General features: G+C 43.6%; 1 protein-coding gene across 2 annotated transcripts in view; it reads right to left on the bottom strand.

Annotated features, from left to right (window-relative positions):
* Window positions 1-23,085, bottom strand: part of SH3RF3 (SH3 domain containing ring finger 3) — a gene marked incomplete at its 3' end in the record, with an annotated part of 251,528 nt that overhangs the window by 14,779 nt on the left and 213,664 nt on the right. For both annotated transcript variants that reach the window (XM_082488628.1, XM_082488627.1), the window contains exon 8: window positions 19,236-19,540. In XM_082488628.1, the coding sequence (XP_082344754.1) occupies window positions 19,236-19,540 (305 nt within the window). The remainder of the gene's footprint in view (window positions 1-19,235; window positions 19,541-23,085) is intronic.

Genomic DNA, 23,085 nt, shown 5'->3' with positions numbered 1-23,085 from the left:
GATGACTGAGTGATAATGGAGTCCCCTGTCTGCGAAGTAATAATCATGCCATAATCCAAATACCAATTATATGTACTGGCTATATTAATACAGATCTTTTTTTTTTTTTTTTTTTAAGCCACCCTAATAAACAGAAACTTCTCGTTTAGTTTTCTTCATCTGCAGCTCCTAATACTTAATTTCCTACCTATCCGGGCTCATTAAATAAATGAAGAAACCTTACTGCAGCTGATAGAAAAACTGGCTCCAGCCATTGAAATGAGGTAATTTCTCATGCAACACCAGTTACATCAATAGATAAGAGAGCCAGAGGGAGAAAAAAGGTTTCATTTACAAATGAAGGAAAGAGAAACAAAACTGTTTAAATGCTGCCCTGAGCCCTACAGAACAAATGAGTAACTCATCTATCAGTCAGTATCCCCCAAACCACCACTTTTATTGCTTGTTTAACTTGGTCAGTACTTGTTTCAGTAAATTTAAGTTAGTGTCTGGAGAACAGTGCATTTTTATTCTGATTCCAACTTGGCTACTGATGATTGATGCTTGCATTGAAAGAGCAGGTGGTATTTTGGATTATGTCTTTTAGGAAAAAAGACATTTTGTTTTTTAAAATCTGTAAAACTACTTGACTTGAGGTTTTAATAATTATTTAAGAAACACAAAAACTGAACCAGAATCATCTCAAAGGAAAACTTCAGGTCTGGATGTCTTTGGATATGGATTTATCATTTGCAGTTTGCCACTACTGCTCGTGAAGAATAGATGACATACTGAACAAGACAACAGTAATCACTTACTACACAACTACTTCTGATTTCAGGGAAATACGAGTCTTGTATCATATATTGTATGGAAATACTTGCCACAGATTTAGTTTTTAATGGAGACAAACTGCTTCTGGCCAGAAGTCTATTATTATAATCTCAGTATACAAGTTACATGCCAAGGAGCAAAAAGGATTTTAGGATCATAGTATCATTAGCATACATACACGCACAAACTTGTTAGACTTATGGTCCCTAATTTGAAGATAATTAGTATTAAAGCCTGGAAAAAATAAGTAAAATGTCTTGCAACTAGACCTGATTGGGAATTTCAAATGTTCTAAAAACAAAACTGAGAAGAAATTAGTGTTCAGGTCCCAATACAGCAAAGCACATAGGCACTTCGTCATGTGCTTTTGTTGAACTGGGGCGGATGCAAGGCTCTAGAGACTACTAAAAGAGATAAAGAGGGAATCTAAAAATATATTTGAATATTCAATTTAGACAGAATATTAGATCTTTCAAACACTGGAACAAAGTTAAAGGCTAGCTCAAAGGGAATAAAACCCTGAAGTGGAAGCAGAGAGTCTCAGCTATCGGTGAGCTTCCTGGAGGCTGCTGAATCTGTAACAAGCAGAAGGTAAAAGGAACGCTAACACGATTAATGGTGATTGAGGGACAGATGATCTACTACACTGATATTGTCTTTATAGCATGTTTGATGGAGAGAGATGCCGATGGATGGATGGTTTTATATTTCATTGCTTTTCCTGGTCTGGTATGTAGGGAATAGGTGAAGGTTATGAAAAGGATGGAACGTTGTTAAGATACACAACTTACTGCATGCTCCAATGACAGTTTTCAGTGATATTTTTTAGTAGGAATAGCTGAAACAGAGCACCGGGGAGCTGAAAACTAGTGTTGTGATGAAGTAACTCAAAATTGGATACTGATAAAGTGAAATGCAAGAACACTGAAGAAGGTGATGAAACCATGGTTCTCATGAAGCCTGTGGCAGCATTTCCACCTATTTCCAAGAAGCCACTGTCTCTAGAACTATGCTCAGATGGATGTGTTTTAGTCCTGATTTTAGTCCATCTCTTCCTTTGAAGTGTGAGCAACCTCTTTGGGGACACCAAAGAAGGGAGTAGGCATGATACCCTTGTACGCATTTGACATTCAACTCCTTTCTTTACTCAGCAATCCACTGGATGTTTGATTGTCCTACAACAAGTAAGGGAACTTCAGCCCAAAACAATAAGACCTCTCCTTCTCTGCTCCACTCTCCTGCCCCTGGATAGCCTATACAGAGAGGCATAAAGCATACACACTTCCCCTGGGGAGTGTGGGCTCCCATCTCATTTTGGGAGAAAACTCAATCAAGGAGTTTCATGCAAGTGCTTCAAGTGTGGGATGCCCAAGCATCAACAAGAGTTCCTGCTCAGTCATATAAGAAATCCTCATCCTTTATTTCTGGAAGGAAACCTTAGCACCCTGCAGAGCTGGGCACATGCCATGAATCCCAAGTGGAAGCAGGTAACTTCCTCAGAATGAAAAAATAAGATCCAAGCCACACTTCCCTTACCAGCATCTCCTGCTGGCTTAGACATCTGTTCTGCTTGTCAGACTTTGTGAATCCCATTTTCTAGGAATTTAATTCTGCCCCCATATTAAATGGGAATTATGAATTCAAGCACAAAGCAAGAGCCTTAAAGGTAACAAAACTCCATACTCAGCAAAAGTTAATGCCCATTGCGAAATCGGCCAAAAACCTGCCACGCCTACCTTCCTGAACACTGTGTCCTGTTCTGGCTACCACAGCTGGAATAGGATATTGCGGAACTATAAACAGCACAGAGAGGGCAGTGAGGACCACGAGAGGTGTGGAACAACTCCTGTGCATTGGAGATGCCCGCTTGGAAAGCAGACAACTGTCAGGAAATATGATAGTGGCCTACAAAATCCCTGCCTGCACAGAGAAGGTAACTTTGGAACAGATTGGCTATTTCCCACACTACAGGAATTAGGGGGAAGCTAATGAGATTATCAGGCAAATGGTTGAAACTAAAAAATAGGAAGCACTTTTTCACCCAACACATAATTAAATGGAGACTTACTGCACACAGTATCGTGGAAGCCAAAAGTATGAACAGGTTCAAAGGGGATTAGACAAATTAATGGAGAACAGATCTAGGCTATTAAAATAATGGTATGGATCCAACCTCTGCTTCATGAAGTCCCAACAGGTAAATGAAACAGCACTTACAGCATGCACGGGGTGACTCCACCTCGCTACAAAGAGATCATAAAAACAGTGAGAATGATTGCTATGATAAAAAATTTGGCTATTCGGGCAAGAGCACAGGAAACAGGACAAAGCCAGGAATGAGCCCTCCCCTGTGCCCTCCCAGCTTTGGGAAATCAGCTGTTGAGAGACTTCCTCAGCTGCAGGGGTCTGAGAGAGGGCAAAAGGCAGCCGGCAGGATGCAGTGTCAGCCAAGGAAGAGACACAAAAGGTTGGGAACTGCAACCCCAGAGCACTTTCACAGCCCTGCAACTGCTATTTGGGTTCCTCAGCTCCATCTCTGCTGTGCAAAACATCATAGATCAAGGGCTGCAGCGCTCACCCTGGTGATGGGGCTGACAAGGCCCTGTCGCTTCCCGGAGCCCAGCTTGCTTCCCAACCTGGCATCGCACTGCCTTTGTACACACCAAGGGCTTCCTTGGAGCTACCATGGGGGTCTCGAAGACCTACCATAAACTGAAGCCCAGCAAATGTTGAACCTTTATTTTGATATAAATCAAACATGACTAGATGATTTAGGCAACTGTGGTAGACTAACTGTACTTTCCAGAGGATTTAAGCAAAACAGCTGGACAGAGTATGAGCATCCTTCTGAAACTTTAGGTTCATTTATTCAAACTAGAGGAGAATCTATCACAGCTTCACTGACAGCACGGGATTCTGAAATGAGAAAAATATGTATAAATACATTAACTGTTAGACAAACTGCTTAGAACTAGTGTTTTTAAATAAGATGACTTAGAGTGACTGGTTAGCTTGCTGCTCCTTGTCTCTCATAAGGAAGTGAAAAAGATTTATTGGTCCTGGGGAGCACTGGGAGCAACACTCACATTTTGCAGAAAGCCAGAGCAAGCTCACTCATTGAACACCTGAATGAAAGAGAATCAATGACAGAAGTCAGGATGTGCTTTGACATACTCTAATCTTAGACGTAGTTAGCTCTGGCTCTTTCCATCCACGAGGGGTGGATTTAATTTCAGAAGCAAACACTTAAGATTGCTTGGTCTTGCTTTGTAATCTTATTAAACGACAGGTGAGAGAGACTTGTATTTTTATGGAAAGCAGAAACATGTGGGTAAAAGGTTTGGAATAGTGGAGGTCATCTTGTCCATTGTCACTGATGTACCTATTCCCACTTAGTTGATATTGTTCCAGCAGCTCTGCCACCTCAGGCTGTAATTTCAGCCCTTCCAACAAACTAAACGGTATTGGGCTGGCCTGCACTCAGTGGAAAATTCAGGCATCACAGGAGGAATAGTCTTCTCTCAAAATCAATTCCGCACGGAAGAGAAAAAGGGCTGTCTGTGGACAATGAAAAATTGCCAGGATTTGCGTGTACTAGACACTGGAATACATTACAGTGAAACAATTCCTACGAACAATTCATCAGTTCATAAAAGATGCATTTAGCTAGAGACTGAGGAGCCAGCTGAGACTGACAGGACATATCACACCCGCATGGACTGTGGCCTAGAGGTGATGAAAGCAGAAGCTCCTCTTGCTCAGGCCACATATTTCTGAAAATTAGCTGGGCTTCGCACTGCTGCTGGGGCAGCCTGGACTGGGTGAGGGGAGGGAATGAGAGGGGCCCTGCTGGTTCTCAGGTGGTCTGACACTGTAGAAGCAGGTCCTTGACATCATCAAAGCAGGAGCATGAAAATTTTGCTCTCTCTGAAGGCTGCCCTCCAATTTCGGCAGCTCCCACAGCATCAAATCTGAGCATCCAAAAAATGATTCCTAATGTATTTCATGCTTTAAAAAAATCAGGCCTTGCCCTTGCTCCCTCTTGCTTTCGTGACAGCCTGTCTCAAACAAGGCAGGTAATAATTTATTAGCATCGAGAAAAGAAATACCAACGTGCTCAAGCTGACGGCTTCTTTTCTGGGAGTAAGGGGAAGCTCAGCCTCTCAGCGCCCACGGGAGTGCAGGGAGTCCCAGGTGCTCTGTATCCATGGGCACCTCAGGCCTCGCTGCACCCAGCAGCACTGCCCAGGGACCGAGCTGTTGTCCGGCGCGCTGAGGTGCGATCAATTATTACTGTGCATAAGCTTTGCAGGCAAAGCAGCTGAGGTTTCTGCAAACTCCCCTGTCAGCTGTGCTATAGGCATTTTCAGTCCTACTATGTTTCCAAGCAATGCCCTCTTAATTACTCCTGGGACATGCTGAGGTGGCTGAACTCCTTTTCTCTTATAGGTACCAATTGATCACGTATGCTCTTTAAAAAATGAAGAAAGAATCCTAGAATTGTTTTAAAGGATTGCAAAGTAAGTGGCTATCAGTGTTAGAGGAATGCCCAGGCATCTAAATGACAATTTCTTTGATAAAGTGACCAAGGCACTGTGGCTTTCCAAATGTCACAACACTTGGCTTGTAATTACTAGGAAGCTTTGCAATAGCAAAAGGCTTGCTAGGAGCTGCTCAAGCCCTGGCAGCATTTGTAATAACAGCATCCTCTCTTCAGCAAAAATTGAATTTCAACTTTTTTCCTAGTTTCGTCTTTTTGCTACTTAAAAAATAAAAATGGAGCCATCAAAGACCATTTGCTAAAAAGAGGTCCCAATACCCTTATACTAAACTCAGGTCTTTAAGAGTATAAAATTCCCCTGTCTTAAATTAAAGAGCTGAGCAAGAAGGATCACCAATGAAAAATGGACCTATCCAAAGGGAACAACTAGGGTATAAGCAGGAAGGTGAGTCAATAGCACTATGGCTTTTTTTCCTTTTGCACTAAGCCTGGTCTTACATTGCAATCCTATCCCTCCGTTCTATCTTCCCTTCCTTTATCTGTTTTGCCCTTTTTTTTTTCGTTGACACATGACCTACAGGTATGACCATATAATTAAATGCAATTGAGTTGCACTGATTTAACTAATTACTACCTGTCAAGTGTGCCACCTAAGCCAATGTTCTCCATTTCCTCATCCTACCCCAACTATGAGACAAATAGCTCAAATGTCAGACTTCTGTTGATTTGGGTAACCCAAGATGTCTGAGGACATGCTTTATGCCAAAGCTGGTAGTAGGATAAATTTAGTGGTGCAGCCAGTGAGCAGCATCTCACGTGGGTTACACAAATAATCACATCTGTAACCTCATGAGCTCTCCGAACAAAAATTTGTTGCTTGTCTGGAGCATGCTATGCAATGAGGCAGTGACATCTGGTTGGTGTTTTCACATGTGACTACTGCAGAAATAATTAGCAATGACAACACATACACAGCGTATTCCTCTTTACTCTGCCATCAAGTTGACTGATGCAGAAGAGGCCAGTCTGACCTGAAATAAAAGGTGGATCCTGCCAACTAACAGCAAGAAATGGTCAATTTTAGCACACAAGCTCAAAATGCCTTTGTGTTGGTCACATACACCTCACATCTGAAAATGATGGAAACTATATAAAGATAAAATCACTACTGCACTGGAGCAGAAATGACAGCTTTGTGGTAATAGTCCATCTCTGAGCCCGCCTACCCTAGATGAAGATGAAAAACCCTTTACACAAGTCAGATAACAGTGCAAGAAGACTTCCCCTTGACCGCAGCGGCTGATCGACTGATGGTCTGTACAGAAAGACTGACAGCCTGACTTATTTTCATTTTAGCAAAACAGTATGGGTAAACATTGGCTTAGAATTGTCTCATCTTCAATTTGATCATGGTTGACTGAAATGTCTCTGTCTATGAAGATAACAGAATTAGTAGTCCATTAGTTAAGCAATCACGACTTCTATTCAAGCTTCTGTACTATGATGACTGCTGTATCTGACAATCTTCTCACAGAAGAGCAGACAATATGATGAATATCTTGCAGAAGTTTGTTCTCTCAACTTCTTCCTGTAGGACAGCAGTGTGTGTGTTTGAGAGGTCCCTTCCAGTCTTACACTCTCCCTCTTAACTCAGCAGCATACGTGCAAGAACTCAAACTGTAGACAGATAACCAAATGCTACCAGTTGCTTTGTAATGTGTTCCAGTTCATGGCTTTCTGTCAAACTGGGCGAACATTTCAAGCAGGTACCAACAGGGCTTGCCTTAGTCTCAGTGCCAGTCAATCTTTTCATTAATTATGTGGTAGGTGAGCTAGAGAGTGCGCTTCTAAAACCAGCAGTGGGCACTGAGCTGACCAAGTCTGCAAGCAGTTGGAAGATCTACAGGTTTTAGCTGGGATAGAGTTAATTTTCTTTGTAGTAGATGGTATAGTGCCATATTTTGGATTTGTGATAAAAAGCGCATTGATAAGACATCCTTGTTTCAGTTGTTGCTGAGCAGTGCTTGCACAGCGTCAAGGCCTTTTCTGTTTCTCATGTTTCCCCGCCAGCTGACCAGCGGGGTATCCCAGACCGTACGATGTCATACTCAGCAATAAAAGGTGGGGGAAGAAGGAGAAAGGAGGGGACCTTTGGAGTGATGGTGTTTTTCTTCCCAAGTAACAGTTATGTGTGATGGAGATGGCTGAACACCTGCCTGCCCATGGGAAGCAGCGAGTGAATTCCTTGTTTTGTCTTGCTTGCGTGTGCAAGTTTTCTTTACCTATTAAAGTGCCTTTATCTCAACCAATGAGTTTTCTCACCTTTACCCTTCCGATTCTCTCCCCCTTCCCACTGTGGCAGGGAGTGAGTAGCTGTGTGGGGCTGAGCTGCCTGTGGGGGTTAAACCACAACAGAAGGATAAACAGGGTAAGAATTCAGAACAATTTTGCTAAGATGGAGAAATGATCCCAAATCACCATGGTGAAATCTGAAAAGTATGACATGCTACTGCTAGGAAGGAGAAATCAAATGCCAAATACAAAATAAGGAGCGACTGGCCAGCCAGCAGCTCTGCAGAAAGGGACACAGGAGATAAAGTTGATCACAAATGGCATGAGTCAAGAGGCTTCTGTGAAAAAGGCACACTTCAGATGGAAACATATTAACATACATCTTATATGTAAGCCATGGCAAGTGCTTATTCCATCCTAATTGGCACTAACAAGGTCTCAGCAAAACTCCACTATGTGACACTGCTCTCTAAGACGCCAGCAAGCTGGAGACTGCCTAGAGGAGAGCTGAAAGGATAATCAGAGACCTAGAAAGCATTACTTGTGAAGAAAGGCTAGGAGCTAGGCTCAGTGAGGCTGAAAGAAGAGAATTCTTGAGGACTGAACACATTATTAGTTCTCTAATACGTGGAAGGCTGTCAGCTGTTCATCTGGAGCAGGACGTGAAGAAGCCAAGATTCATTTGTAACCATAGAAGATTTAGAAGAGATAAGAGGGACCTTTCTGGCCCTTGGGATATGAAAGGACAGGAATAGATTGCTCAGGGAAGTTACGGAATGATCTTAATGGAATGATTTTAAGAAAAGTTAGACAGAGATCTGTGGTGCGTAGTAAGCATATACTAACTTTCTCACTGCTGGTGAATGGAAAGCCATCCCAGGCCTGCAGGGCCACCATCTTTCCTACCTTCTCTGTGCCACGTTCCCTGCCGGCCAGCTGTATCTCTTGGCCAGGCTGCACCTAAGCCTGCCAACCAAGAGTATCTGGCTTCGATATAAAACCTGTCCAGAAAAATGCTAAAAGTTGGGAAATCAGTTCTCTCTTTTATGTCCTGATCAAAGCCTCGCTTATGCATTTCCCTTGCCACAGCAGGCACCATGGTGTTGATAGGATCTGGCTGCCCGACCTCCCCCCCTCTTCTGTCTCAAAACTTAAGATATGAAGAATAACATGATGTTGTACAGAAGGGAATAGAGACCTCTGAAGTCGTCAAAAAAGCCAGCTAGTTTCATTTTATAATATACCAGGTTTGAACTGATCACGAATTGCGACTGAAAGCAACAGTACAGGAAATCTACTTTACTGCAAAATAAGTTGGCCATGGACTCACATTAAATTACTTCTTCTCTCCCTGGGGCATCTGGTGATGAAGCCCAATGCCAGTCTGCTGCTAGCATGCTGAATACAGTGAGGTGTGAGCGAGGGTTAATATTTTAGCTTCTGTAGTCTTACAGAAACATATCGCTGAATATGAACCAAACAAAACATAAGCAAAAAAGCAATGCAACAGGTTGAGTTCTGCCTTTATAACAAATTGTTTTTTAAAAGGTTGACTGCTTGACACCCTATGTTAATTGATTACAGGCAGCCTGAAGACATACTGTCTGAAAAGCAACTTTTGCATGGTGTACTTTCTGAATTCCTGAGACTGATCTTTTCTCCAGAGGGCATAATAAGAGCATTTTTTTTTCAGTCCTTCAGAGACCAGCACTGACTCCATGTCTTGACTTGGTCTGAAGGGAATTACTAGATGCTTGGGACATTCGCTCAAAAAAATAACAACCCAGACTGACTTTAAAGTGGCTTTACCATTTGGCAAAAGAAAAGCTGAGGGCTTGTGAATCTTTCTGCTGCTACTGCAAAATGAAAAATAAACAAAAATGTACAAAATAAGATAAATATCCCTTTGCTGTAACTTGGTTATGCCCTCGAGTTACACTATGAAAACAGAAACATGCCACAGATATCTGTTGTCTGTTGTAACGTGCTGTTCCTACAGTACTGATGTTTGTCAGAAACTGCACTTTCATTTAGTTTATGTAATTCTCCTAACAGAGCTTACTGAAGTATTTCTGCATTGACACTAGATATTTTAACCCACCTATTATGCATAACTATAGAGAAAAGCAAAGAAAAATACCAGTACCTGTGTGACCAAAAAAAGAAACATGGGCACTGAAAAGTTGAGTATAGCAAATTTTTGCAGGAAAGTTCAAATTGCGTCCATAAAATAATTGCATTGGCACTTGAGATACCCTCTTGGTTGTTTAAGACTTACTGGCTTGTGAATTCATAGTTGGAAAACCACTGAGAAAAGCAAATGAGTTCTGGACATGTGGGAGGCCAAGATGCCACCAACTCCAACACATTGTAAGTTCATAGATTCATAGAATCAGAATCATGAAATCATAGAATCATAGAATGGTTTGGCTTCCAACCCAAACCATTTCAGTTTGGGTTGGGGGTCCATTTAGGGGACCTTAAAGATCATCTAGTTCCAACCTCCTGGCCATGGGGAGAGACACCTTCCACTAGGCCAGGTTGCTCAAAGCCCCATCATCCAGCCTGGCCTTGAACACCTCCAGGGATGGGGTATCTACAACTTATCTGGGCAACCTGTTACAGTGCCTCACCACCCTCATAGTGAAGAATTTCTTCCTTATATCTAATCTAAATCTACCCTCTTTCAGTGTAAAGCCGTTACCCCTTGTCCTATCACTGCCCTTGTAAGAAGTCCTTCTCCAGCTTTCTTGCAGGCCCCCTTTAGGTACTGGAAAGCTGCTATAAGGTTTTCCTAGAGACGTCTCTTCTCCAGGCTGGACAACCCCAGCCTTCTCTCAGCCTGTCTTCATAGGAGAGGTGCTCCAGCCCTCCAATCACCGTTGTGGCCCTCCTCTGGACTTGCTCCAACAGGTCCATGTCTGTCTTATGCTGGGGGTCCCAGAGCCAAATGCAGTACTCTGGTTTTGAGGCATCCAGCTTTTTACTGTGTTTTTCTGCTGGAATGGTTTCATCCTGCATGTCTCCCTCCTAGGAGCGGTGGGGCAGTGGCAGTCCCACGCCAGCTCTGTGTTTTACTGATCCAAGGCAGAAAGTGGAGGACAGGGACAGACACAGCATTTGTATTCTGTTGTGTTTTTTGTTTTTTTTTTTTTAACCTGTGCATAGGAATTGGGAGCTTGATGTTATGCGGGAGTGAGTGATCAAACCACATTCTTCAGAAACTGGGCAGGAAGAGGGCAGAAGCTGTGATGGGATTCTCAGCTGCAGAGTTGTGCGGTCTGGGATGGGGATTGGCCCCTATGATCCCTCAACAGCCAGAATGTGTCAATGTCTCCCATTGACACCACAAGAGTGCTTACATTTCACCCAACTAATCCAGGAAGATGCTTTCCATCCCCTCCCACAGCCTGGCCCCATCCAGCCATCTGGTCCTGTGTGATTTCTTCTGCAGGCAGGGGAATGCCATGGGAACGCCAGTGCTGGGATGCTCACACGCAGACACGCACACACACTCGCGCACACACACGCCTCCAGCCTTCTGCTTCCAGCTCTCCCTTGCATGCTCTTTCTTTTGTCAGTTCTACTTTCTTCCCCAGGCAGCAGCAAGGATTTAGTAAAAGCCCGTGGGTCCTCTGTGTTATAAAATTAGGTCTCTACAGGTGCCAGCAGAATGCCGTGCCTTGGCATCCAAACAGTTTCGCCCCGAGTTAGTAGATGAACTGAATTTCCTCTTGAAGCTAAAGCACTCTCCATCCTCGCCTCGCCTGGATCCACTTCCCCTTACGGCCGCAGAATGCAGCACAGAACCACTTGAAATGGCGTTAGAGAAATCCACCGCGGACACTTGAGAAATCCTGTGACAGCACTACGAGGCAGATAAGCACAGGCAGGGGGGAGAGGAGGGAGAAAAGGAATAGCTTTCGGAGACTGCTTGGCAGCAAAGTCAACGCCTGAAATATCTGTGGGGAGTTTGAAAGCATTTCCTAACATCAAAAATGCGAAGAAGAAAAAGAAATTTTGATCAATGGCTTGTTGCCCTTGATCTAAGCAAAAGAATCTTAGCTGGTCAGAAATAACAGAAATCTGTTTTATTGTAAAGCTGAAGTTTTCGATGTTTTGACAGCTGGGGCTCATGCTTTTGGCTGGGTTATTTGCCAGCCTTAAAATACTCATCAGCAAGTTGCCAGGTTTTTGTCCTTTCAAATTGAACTCTAATGAGGAAGGAGAAGGTGCTGGAGAGATTTTAAGCACGAGTTCTCTGCCCTAAAACAGAATTTTGTGGCCTGAATTCACATGACCAGAAAAAGAGGTTTCCACTCCCTGGCCAAGTTTCTGGTGAATCACTTGCTGGTCACAGAGCCAAGATTCACTTTCTGGAGCATGGGAAGCAGTGGCTCATTTGGGATGAAGACAGCCCCGTTGCCTTTGTTGAGAGGAAATGGATTAACAGTATGTATTCTGTGCACAAGTCTTGAGAAAACTGAACTAAAATATTGCAGATTAAAGAATCCTTACTGAAGAACAACCTGGAACACATGTTAAACTGAAAAATCAAATCCGACTCTGAAAATGGTCAGTGACACGTTGGTGTTGGTGGCTCCAGGATCAACTCAGATGTTTTACAGAGTATCCAAACAAATTAGCAACACAGAATTTATTCTTTATCTTTTTGATGCAAACCTTTACGTTACTATTCCAATGTTACTTCCTCTTAATGCTTTCTACATTTTGATGTATTTATTCTAAGAATTCAAACCAGGCTCTTCTGCTCTTGAGCAATTTGTTCATTCTTATTGTCCTGGTGTGAGCGATACAGGACTAATTTATCTTCTAATACTTGGGAAGGCTGAACTTTTAGAACACTCTAGTGTCTGAATTGCTGAAAATATTTATTTCATAAGCCAGCTATGGTGTGTGGGTTTCAGTCTCAGTGTTTTCGAGCTTGCCAGGTACAGGGACGAGGAGGAGCGAGACCTGAGCCCTTGACCCAAGCTGGCCAACAGGACTATTTCATACCATGAATGTCACATTCAATATAAATTAGGAAGTTTGCTGCAAAGTTCTCTCTCTCGATGGCTGCCATCCTGAACACTTCCTGCCCCAATGTGGGACGCCTAAGGCCTTCCCTTCCTCCTGAAGCTGTAGCGCTTGCAGTGTTCAACATTTGCTGTCCGCTGCTGGGAGTGCACAGCTTCCTACTTATATAGTTGGCCGAGTATAATCTTTGTATATTTTGCATTGGCATCAGGATCAATATTGGTTCTTTAGTGCTATTAATGTTAATTATCTAATCTTATTCTATTAAATCTATTTATATTTCAACCCCCGTGCTTCCTTGTTTTTTCCCAATTCCCCTTCCCAGGTGGGGAGGGGTCATCAGGTGACAGAATGATTGTCTAAATGACAGTAAATTGTTATGGGTTTCTCAAACCATAACACTTACGTCTTGTGCATCTTCCACTTACTCACTTAATTGTTATCATTCCGTTTCACATCTGTACAACTTAGGGGGCTTTATTAAGTGAACCAGTAACAAAGAGAAAAATAATAAATCATTTCACATCTGCTGGGAAGACTGAATTCCTCTTCCAAAAATTCAGGGTCACTCATATTGACCTTGTTTCTGAAAAATCTACTTTCATCAACTCTGTCCTTAGCTTCTTTCACTCGTCCCAGGGTGACCACTATTTTTGTCATGTCATTTTATATCTACCAAGTCCTTGCAAGTGCTCAACACTTCACTTTTGAGACTGATCTTTCATTTTCTGGATAAGGAATTACACTTCTTTAGTGGCTATGAAGTGATAACAAATCCTTTTCATTCAGGGACAAGTTAATATGAAAAGAAGTTGCAATGCAGAGACTAACACTACATAAGTGAAAACTGAAGGTGCCCTACCATGTAGGATCAGGTCCTTCAGGCAGTTTCAGTTCTACCAATTGATAGCTTAATCAGACAGCTGTAACATGAACTAAGGCCAAAGAGCACCTCAGAGTTTCCAAAGCCAAATTTGCAAAGGGCCTTTGATCTAGTCTCCAACCCTACTTAAATACAGGGTGGGCGACTAAGTGTGCAGGCAGCAAGTCTGCGCTGAAGGATGTTGCCTGGTGGAACCAGGCACCGGGCTGCAAATTAGGGGAAGGCAGAGGAAGGCACGGGCAGAAAGGGGGAGCGGTGGAGAGGGAAGTCTCTCTGGTCATATCTACACTGGCACACGAAACAAGGGCAGGATTTAGCAACAATCCCTGGTCCGCCTCCATTAACCATTGTGGGTTTGGCTTATATGAACTGGCACTCTCCCAGGACAACATAAGGGCGTGGTTTGGGCCACACCACATACCGGGACTGTTCTCAAAGAGCAGTCTGGATGCAGTCACCCTATTTTGGGCAGAGAGGAGCGCTTAGAAGTGCGGATGCAAATCATGCAGGGACACTTGCAGGGCCAGAAAACAGGCCTTGGCTTGTTCTGTTATGTAATGTAGTCCTTACACCAGGATCATGCCAAACATACTGTATCATTTGAGGAATGCAGCTATTTTGAGCAGAAGGACCGATACTTAAGAAAGTGAGTGACACTGGTGAGAACAGACAGATGTTTACTGATTCAGTCTTCACATGCAAAACTGTTGGTGCATGTTCAAAGTCATTTTCTGAAGCTGTGTCTCTTGTTATCTTCGAATCAGTAAACAGCAGCTCAGTGTATTCTCCCATTTGTTGTGACTTGCTTAGCCAGATCCTGTATATATTCCAGGGACACAGTTACTAAATTTAAAACTGCAAACAGATTTGTTCTCTCAGCACACTTGTAAGAAACATTTAATTTAACATTGCCAGTTTTCAAATACTTCTATATACTCTGGCTAGGTAAAACAGGAAGGAATTGGTGTAACTCAGTGATGAATTAATAGCTGGCTTGCTAGTGCAAGCTCTTATTTTCCTCTTTAGCAGATATTGGGCCAGACACTTTGGAAGAGTTTAATCAAAATCCTCATCAAAAGCCAAATGAGTGGATTTTAAAGAAAGTTTAATTACAGTGGTCAAACCACCCAGCATGATTTGCTTGATTTGATTAACGTAACGAGGAGCACATTTAATGAGAAATGCATTAATTCATTCAAACAAGTGGTTTTATCAGAGGTATTAAGCATCAGCCCAGATTATGTACAGCAGAAACTATTATAGCAAAAATTGACCGAGGTCAAAGCAGTAGTCACGCGATAATTACAAGCTCTCAGCTGTAATCTACCAGTTGAACTGGGGCAGTGCTCATCATGACTGAAAAAGCAGGGACCCCATTCAAAAAAGCCCCCAAAACACAGGGTTTTGCTTCCAGCTGGGATCTTCATCCCTTTCTTTTGGATGTTCAGAAGATTCAAGAACTGGGATTGAACTCTCTGAGTTTCAAATGGTTATACATGCTAATGCTAGCAAACGATAGAGCGAGAGCTCAAAGAACCCCTGATACCACCCCTGACCCTTAAAGGAAACAGAGTGTTCCCCATTTGCTCTCTCTTTTACCTCCTTCCTGTCCCTGTGATGTCTTTGGGACACTCCTGTTCCTAACCTGGAACAGAGTGACTTTGGGGGAGAATTATTATTTTCCTTCTGGGAAAGGAAACCTTCTTGGAAAAGAAGAAAAATCGGCTTCATGTGTGAAATATTTGAGAAAAAGAAGAAAGAGTCTCCTTTACACCTTGCTCTCTTAAACTGCCTTCTTTAGATAATTTCCAGCCCCTATATTCCAACTTTCTTGTTTCAGGACCCCTCCCCATGGGCTTTACACAGCACCCTTCACCTCCACCCTCCCCACTGGCACTCCTTCTCCACTGCCCCCTGCTATTTCTCCCAGCAGATGCTGATGCTCTTCTCTCTCCTATGCGCCCTGACCACCGTTACCTCTTTGACTTCTGCCGTGCTCCCTTGCCTTTATTCAGTGCCTGGCTTGTTATTCCTGTAGTGTCTGTGCCACCTCTGTGTGAGATGCCTTTCCTGCTGCTTTGTACTGCGTCTGTACAGCACCGAAACAGCTTTGATTTTTAAGCGCTCTACTAAGCCTGCTCGGCTGCTGGAGCACTTTTTGAGCACTGTTGCGCAGTGGACTTAAGCACTATCTATTACTTAGTCTTTCATCAGCTACCACCAGCAACTGGCAAAGGAGAGCAGCTTTGAAACTGCTCCCTAAGCGGACAGGAGCCTGGTCACGGAGCTGAGAAGCGGAGCACAAGCCCAGTTGCAGATAGAATCCTCTGGCGGTAGGTTCATACTGACAAGACAAGACTGGCATGGAGGCCATATTTTACCTCCTGATTAAGTCAGCAGGAGTGTGACAGTAAGACACTAGTATTAGAGTGCCTAAATGAATGTAGTTACCAAGGTTCACCTGCAGGTTTGGAAGTCCTGACCAAGACCTTCTGGGAATAACCTGAAGTAGAGAACTAGAGATGTCAAAAAACAGACCTAAGGATTTATTTGCTGTATTAATAGAAGATGAGCGAGAAAGCCATTCCTGCTGATCTGAAAACCATAATCCTCGGGATTTTTTCTGCTACTTGTCTTTAAACCACAAGGAAACAAAAGTAAAATTTGGAATCGGGATCCCTTTATTTTAGAGAAATCTTGGGATGTGCCTATATGTGACTGCTGCACACCAACAGGAACCTGTGATATTGCCATATAAACATTTACATAGAGGAAAGCATTAACACTATACTCAGCAAGTCTGTTCCCAAGGTAAAGACAATTTCGCCTTGGAACAAGCAGACCAAATAGCATATACAGACTCACTACAGTAGCTGCCCCTTGATGTCACTTTTGGTATCCTTGAGTGGAATCTAGGTGGGAAATCATAAAACATAAATTGGTAGAAGATCTTATCTTAAAATACTTTTTCCCACTATCTCTCAGCTCGGCCTTCAAGCAGCCAACCAACCTTGCTAAACTTATCATCTGAAGAAAATTTCCCAAGGACCAATAAATCTGGCTATTTCAGAATGATAAATGTAAAAATTGCAATTTATCTCCATAGTCCTCACAAGAAACATCTTCTACAACAGACCCATGAGAACCAATGGATCCTCAGCATGTCCATCCCGGAATGCAAACTACTTCATAGGTACCATGTGCCCCCTGAACCACAGTGAACTCACACTGACAATCAGTGTGTGAAAGAAAAATGTGGTTAATAACAAGAAAATGTTTCCCAAAACATCCGTTCTCCCTCTTAGCATTCAGCCCTAATCCTCAACGGAAATCTACAAAAGAAACTGGAAAGACGAAGCTGGGATTAAAATTAATAATTTGATGGGACAGCAAAAATTGTTGATTCCAACAACAATGCTAACTTTATGGCACTTTACAATTTACCTCAGATAGGACTTGCTAATCTCAGTTTTTCAGGAGATAATTACCTGTGCATGTCTTCCATCCTGTGTTCAGTAGAGCTGAAGACCTTATTACTGCTCCTCTTACTAACATCCCCTCTATTCCTTTCATCTCAGAGTACCTGACTGATGAATATAATGAAACTGAACACAGATAAATTGCTTCCAATCTTTGCTTATCCGGCAGTTTGCTAGTTATGTCTCTGCTTCTGTTTTTTGCCCCTCGACTTGTCTGTTTTCTCCTGCCAGGTGTAATGATAACAGATATTGCCTCTCCCCACAGATATTCTTTCTGAGTGTTATGACTGTTCCCTATGTACCAAAAAACCTGCCCAATCAGACTCTGCTTTGGAAATATCAAGCATGGTTCCAGATATGGCTCCAGTCCTGACTCACAGATTCCTTTTTGAATAGTTATATGGCTTTCAGTCTGGCATTATCCAAGCTTTCAACTGTTTCAAAGAAATATTTGGGTTTATGCAAAGAATAGGAACACAACTTAATTGGCCAAACATCAGTCACTACTTCTAAAAGGAAAGGAAGCATTGCTAACTCAGATCTTTCTAAAATGAAAGTGAAATATGACATGGAGGAGATTCAGGAATATGTTGTTCAACACAGGGCAGTTATGCACCACCCAATCCAGTCAGAGATGAAAATTTTATCGCCACTTCTCTCTGATACTTCCCAGGTACTGAATTGGTCTTTGGCAACACTCACTGCAATGATGCAGTATTTACTTGTCCCTTTCATCCATGGAGCTCAAAAACCCCATAACTTTACTTCCCTGCATCCAAATTTATTAACTTAAAGCTGTAACAGCTTGGGAAAGGTTAACCACTATCTTAGGAAGGGACTCAATATAATTTTGCCTAGGAAATTTCAGTGTGCAGTTTCACATGAATTAAAATATATGGATCTAAAGAACAGCAGGTTATGTTTTAGGAAGTATTAAATATGCCAGTACACAAAGCTCTGAGGTAACATGCAGATCTACCACCTTCTGCCCAATACCATACGCTCCCTTGGGCTTGCAGAAGTAGCATGTATTGTTCTGATCACACAGATTGCAGTCCTTCATGCACACTTGGAAGTTATTCTTTGCAAACAAGTACTGAAATTTCAGATCCAGGGCAGAAGTTCTACACCCTTCTTTCACTGAAAGGCACTCAAAGAAAATTCAAGACAGGACTAAGGAAAGGATTTTAAAACGTCTATTCCTCATCTTGGAAAACCAAGGGTTATCTGTGAGCCTGACCACACGTAAGCCCTGCAACCTCAGCATTACCATGTACAGAGTAGATGGTAAATGTTTACCCCATATGTGCCTGTCATCACAGAAAAGCTCGGGGAACGTATGGAAAGGACTTTTTGCAGGTCCAAAGGAAAAGCAAGCCCCTACATCTCTTCTCCTACTCAGGTACAAAGCAGGAGCTTTCTTCCAAGCAGGCAGTTTGTATCAGTGGGCTCTGCTAGGCAGTACAGAGATAACTCTCAGCATTGATAAATGGGAACTGCTAACGTAATATAAACATTTGGTGAAAGCAAAATATTTGCCAAGAACCTAAAGGGCTCAGCACTTAAAGCAGCTCTCCATGCTGGCTTTCCTTAGCAAGGTGCACAAGGGACAGGCACTCAGCTATCAGCCCCACTGCTGGCTCCTAAGTGATTGAACCTACAGCGCATCGTACCTATGTCCCAATGAGCTGTACTTAATTCCCTTCTCCCTGTTTGGCTGTGTCACTACAAGGAAAGTTTCTGCAAGAAACTGACATGTTTCTGGAGCAGTAAAACAGCTCCTGCCACTCATGAACCAGTGTTTTACTGTGCCTGTGGCACCTGCCCCAGGGCTGGTACCACCATCAGCTTCTTCCATGTAGCGAGGCAGATGGCTTCTGACTTGGCCATCCAGTTTCAATGACCAAGAGCCCATTATAACATCTTTTTGCACCACTGCAAATTTGCAGATCCAGGTGCTGATTGTTGGAAGAAACACACAAATTCAGCCCACTAGTGGCTCAACCTTGTTTCCCACCCACGAGTGGGTAACATGGGAGCAGCACCAGGGATGGTGGGGGAGAAAGGATGAAGCATGAAAATAACATGAGACAAGGATGCCCAAGCCGGCAGGGGATGAAAACCAGCTTCCACCCTCCCAGGCGGCTGCAGGGTCCCTCCTCGACAGCCCCATGGGAGGGAGAGGCAGCAGGAGCATGGGGTGCAGCGATGGCACGGTGGCCCTTACCTTCTCATTCTTCCTCTCCTCGGCCTTGCCGGTGGGGCCAGGGGTCACAGGGCCACCCAAGGGCCCGCTGCCGGCCTCGCCATTGAGGTGGGCAGCGCTGACATTGGGTGGGGTGATGGCGGCAGCGGCGGAGGTGAGGGGGATGAGGGGCCGGGCCCCCGGGGTGGGCGGCTGGTGGCCATGCTGCGGGGAGACGGCGGGGTGAGGCCGGATGGCTGCCGCTGGCAGGCGGGAGGGCGAGCTGGGCGTCCGCAGGGGAGAGACCGTGGCGGTGGGCCGCTCTGGGGCTGGCACCGAGGGGTGAGCTGTGGAGGGAGGACAGAGCACAGTTAAGATCCCCCTGCACTGCCAGACCAGTGGCCATTGCTGCCATGAGGCGCCAGGGCCCAACAGAGAGCTAAGCTCTTAGCCTTCACCCAGGCTATCTCAGCCTGCAAGTGTTTTTGTCTAAATCCTAGAAATCCCCCTCATGGGGGATTTCCTGCAGACAGGCAAAAGGCCTAAAAATGGCCCGTCCTCCCTAGTGATGTGACTGGAGAATGGCCTGACCATCCCTGCCCATGACCGGGAATAAATAGCAAGCCTACCGTGTTTTTAAAATACCTTATCTCGTTCCAGCTGAGCTGTTTTCCAAACCTCCAGGACCCTCTCCTAATCTGACAGATTTTGGAGCAAAACAACATGGAACCTAAAGGGTTAGCCCAGATGATCCACGCTGACCTCGAAGGCAGCAATTACAAAGGAAGGTCTCTTGTTTCAGCCCTAGCAAAATGATCAACAGCACATCACTGTGCTGCGCAAGATAAATTAAGCAGAAATCCACTGGAGGATTTCTGAGCTCGGCCTCATCTCTGCCAGCAAAGTCCCTAAGGAACTATGCAGTGCCTTTTAGTCTTGCTGCTCCTGCTGAGCAAACCCTGCCTACAAGCACCAGGAACCAGGAATTAGCACTCGTCTGTTTAACGGTGACTGTGAAACGCTGCTGAGGTCAGCTCTCCGGGGATTTGGGAGCTTGTTGCACGCCTCATGTTGCAAAAAGTGTGAGGAAGTTCCAGGTCCATTTCCACAACGATGTTGCCTTTGACTTCCAGCTTGGTTGATTGTTAGGTGTAACATTCCTTCAAGTATGTACAAATCAGAAGCCAACTCCACACTCGGACATCCCCTCACTTAATGATTCAATAGTAAGACTGGCTGGAAAATGCCCATTTCACAAGTGATTTCAAGGTTTCATAATCTAGTTTAGTTCTGCTTCAGTGCAAAATTTGAACCTCTGAACATTTTTCTGAGCACAATCTACTCACCCACCCCACAAAAGCCTCTATTCTGGTCAGGGCATTCACCTGGGATGTGAAAACATAGGATCCAGTCACTGCACTGCTCTCCTCTGCGGAAAACAGCTCTGAGCAGCTGTCTATTCCCTTTGCAACTTGAATCAGGACAACTTCACGGCTGAAGTCTGGTTGAACTACATCCATTCCTAACAAAAAGCTTTGAGTCCAACAAATCAGCTTTTCTTTGATCAAGAAGCATTTTTCTGGAAAATTTCTGACCCACTCTGATCTGTGGTTTGATTACAAATTCATCTGAAGGATACATTTTTACGCAGGACCAGCTGGAGTTCACTCAATCTATAACTAAACAACAATGCCAGAACAACTCAAACCACTATTTTCTGTTTCTATGCTTAACGGTGGTACCCATTACTAGGGACTGAAGGGATAAGGAATGACGTTAATCATACTCACTACACCAGCTGAGCACTCCTGCCAGGAGGGAATTTCATCCCCCAGCCTTATGCCCTATTATCCAAAGTGATACTGAATATGATGGGCCAGTGATCATCAGATTAGCACCTCCAAAGTTCACGTGATTCTCCCTCACCGTAACTCCTTGACTTTATAACATCTCTTTTTATTAGTGTTGCTCATAGCAAATCAACCCAACTATCGTGAACCAGTCTTGACCCTCACGTGATTTTATCATATAGCATGAGGAAGGGCCTAAAAGTTCTTCTATTCTTACTATTAGTTACCATTTCCCCCTCCCTGGATTACCAAGAACGTATATTGGAAAGTGCAATTCCTTTCCAGAGAGTCAGACAGGGCACCACTGGTTATCTTGAAGTGATTCCCTCCTTGTGATTTTCCAGTTTGGAACCTATGTGATGAGCAACCACTAATGCCAGGGATGGTTAAGCTTGCAGGGTCAAGGTTTTGAACTACTGGTTGTAGGGAGCAATGGTTTTCCTAAATTTAGAGGAAAAGCACAATAATGGAATTTCACTGCATGTACCTGAATGCAGAAGACTCATTTGATAATCATATTAGGTACATTACTTCTTTCATATAGGGCTCTGTGTTTCCAGACACAAAGGAAACAGAAAACATGAGAAACAGTAAAATAAATGGCCTGAGAAAAATCAACTCTGAGCAGAGCTCTCACATATTATTCTGTAATTTCATCTGCTTACTGTTACAATGTATGCCTTTGCTCTGGGATCTCTGGATCTGGACTGTGCTGCATCAAACATGCTATTAATTAGCAATGCTCACTGAAGGCTATTTTTGTTCTACACCACTCATATTTCATTTTGGGTGTATTCCTACATTAGTGGCCTTGTGCAAAATTGTTTTGTTACTCATGTATATTGCAAGCCAACAGAAACGTGATTTGAATACTGTGCCAGCTTGCCTCTCTTGGAAAGCTTTTCCAAAAGTCAGTGTGCATTGCCCTGTCCTGCAGGACTAAAGAGAACTTTTGAGGGGCTCTGGCCACAGGATACTGATGAGGACATCCATTATGGAGAAAAATAGTGATAATCATGAAAAATTTCCTTTATTTATCCTGGCAAAGGGTTATTTAATTAAAACAACAATCTCATGAACCTTATGGAAGGGCTAGAGAACTCCCCACTCAAGAGGTTTTGGAGCCGCTCTGTGGTCCTTAGATCACCCTGCCTGCCAACTCCTTGGCACTTTAAGATGTCAGACTGACCTGGAGGAGCAATCTTAAATCAAGGAAGCTGCTAGAGGTGTAGCATAGCAATGCTGTGAAAGGAAGGTGTAGGGCATGCCAGGCGCATGGGGCAAAATGATCTGTCACCTCAGTTTCAGGGGAATCTGTCTGCCAGTTGGCATGGGCACAGGAGGCACCAGGAGCACCCAAACTCTTCCTGAGAGCCTTGCCCAAGAGGGGACATTTCTGCCTTTGCACTGTGGGAGCAGAAGGGCTTTTGGAATGGTGTGACTTGAGGGGAAAGCAGCACTTTCTGAACTAGACAAAAAGAGGAATTATTCCCCAGTGTAACAAGTGTCACACCACCACGTAAAGTCCTGCCACTGTTTGTTGAACAGAGGAGTCTGCACTGTTCGAGATCCAAATTCACATGCATTTGATCACGTTTTCTTCCCTTTGGTCTGGACTGTGTAGGAGGTGAGATTCGATGGTCATAATGGTGCCTTCTGGCTTCAAAAGGTATGAATCCATGACTTACACCGCAGTGTATTTCTCATTTGTGCCTGCTCTGTTTTGTATCTAAGACCTCAGTTTTCAGCAGTCACAGTCCTTACTGATCTGCCTTTGTAAACACAATGGCACACATCCCTATAAAATATCAGAAACAAAATGTTTTAAATTTTGCTATCAAGTTCCACCACAGGATTTACTTTTACTTTATTCAACATCAGAGCTGTTTAACATCAGGGAAAGGGGAATAAATTGCACTCTAGAAAATTGTGCTGTACATCAGAAAGGGAACCTAGAAAGAACAGAGGCCCCCTGGTGTGAGAAGCTCTTACTCTCGTTTCAAAAAGGTGGCAGTATTTTTCAGATCTTTTGCTTTATCACT

Source organism: Vanellus vanellus, assembly GCF_965231255.1.
Source record: "Vanellus vanellus genome assembly, chromosome: 1".
Classification (NCBI taxonomy): Eukaryota; Metazoa; Chordata; class Aves; order Charadriiformes; family Charadriidae; genus Vanellus; species Vanellus vanellus.
The sequence above is the reverse complement of the archived record's forward strand: the minus strand, read 5'-3'. Positions and strand labels throughout refer to the sequence as shown.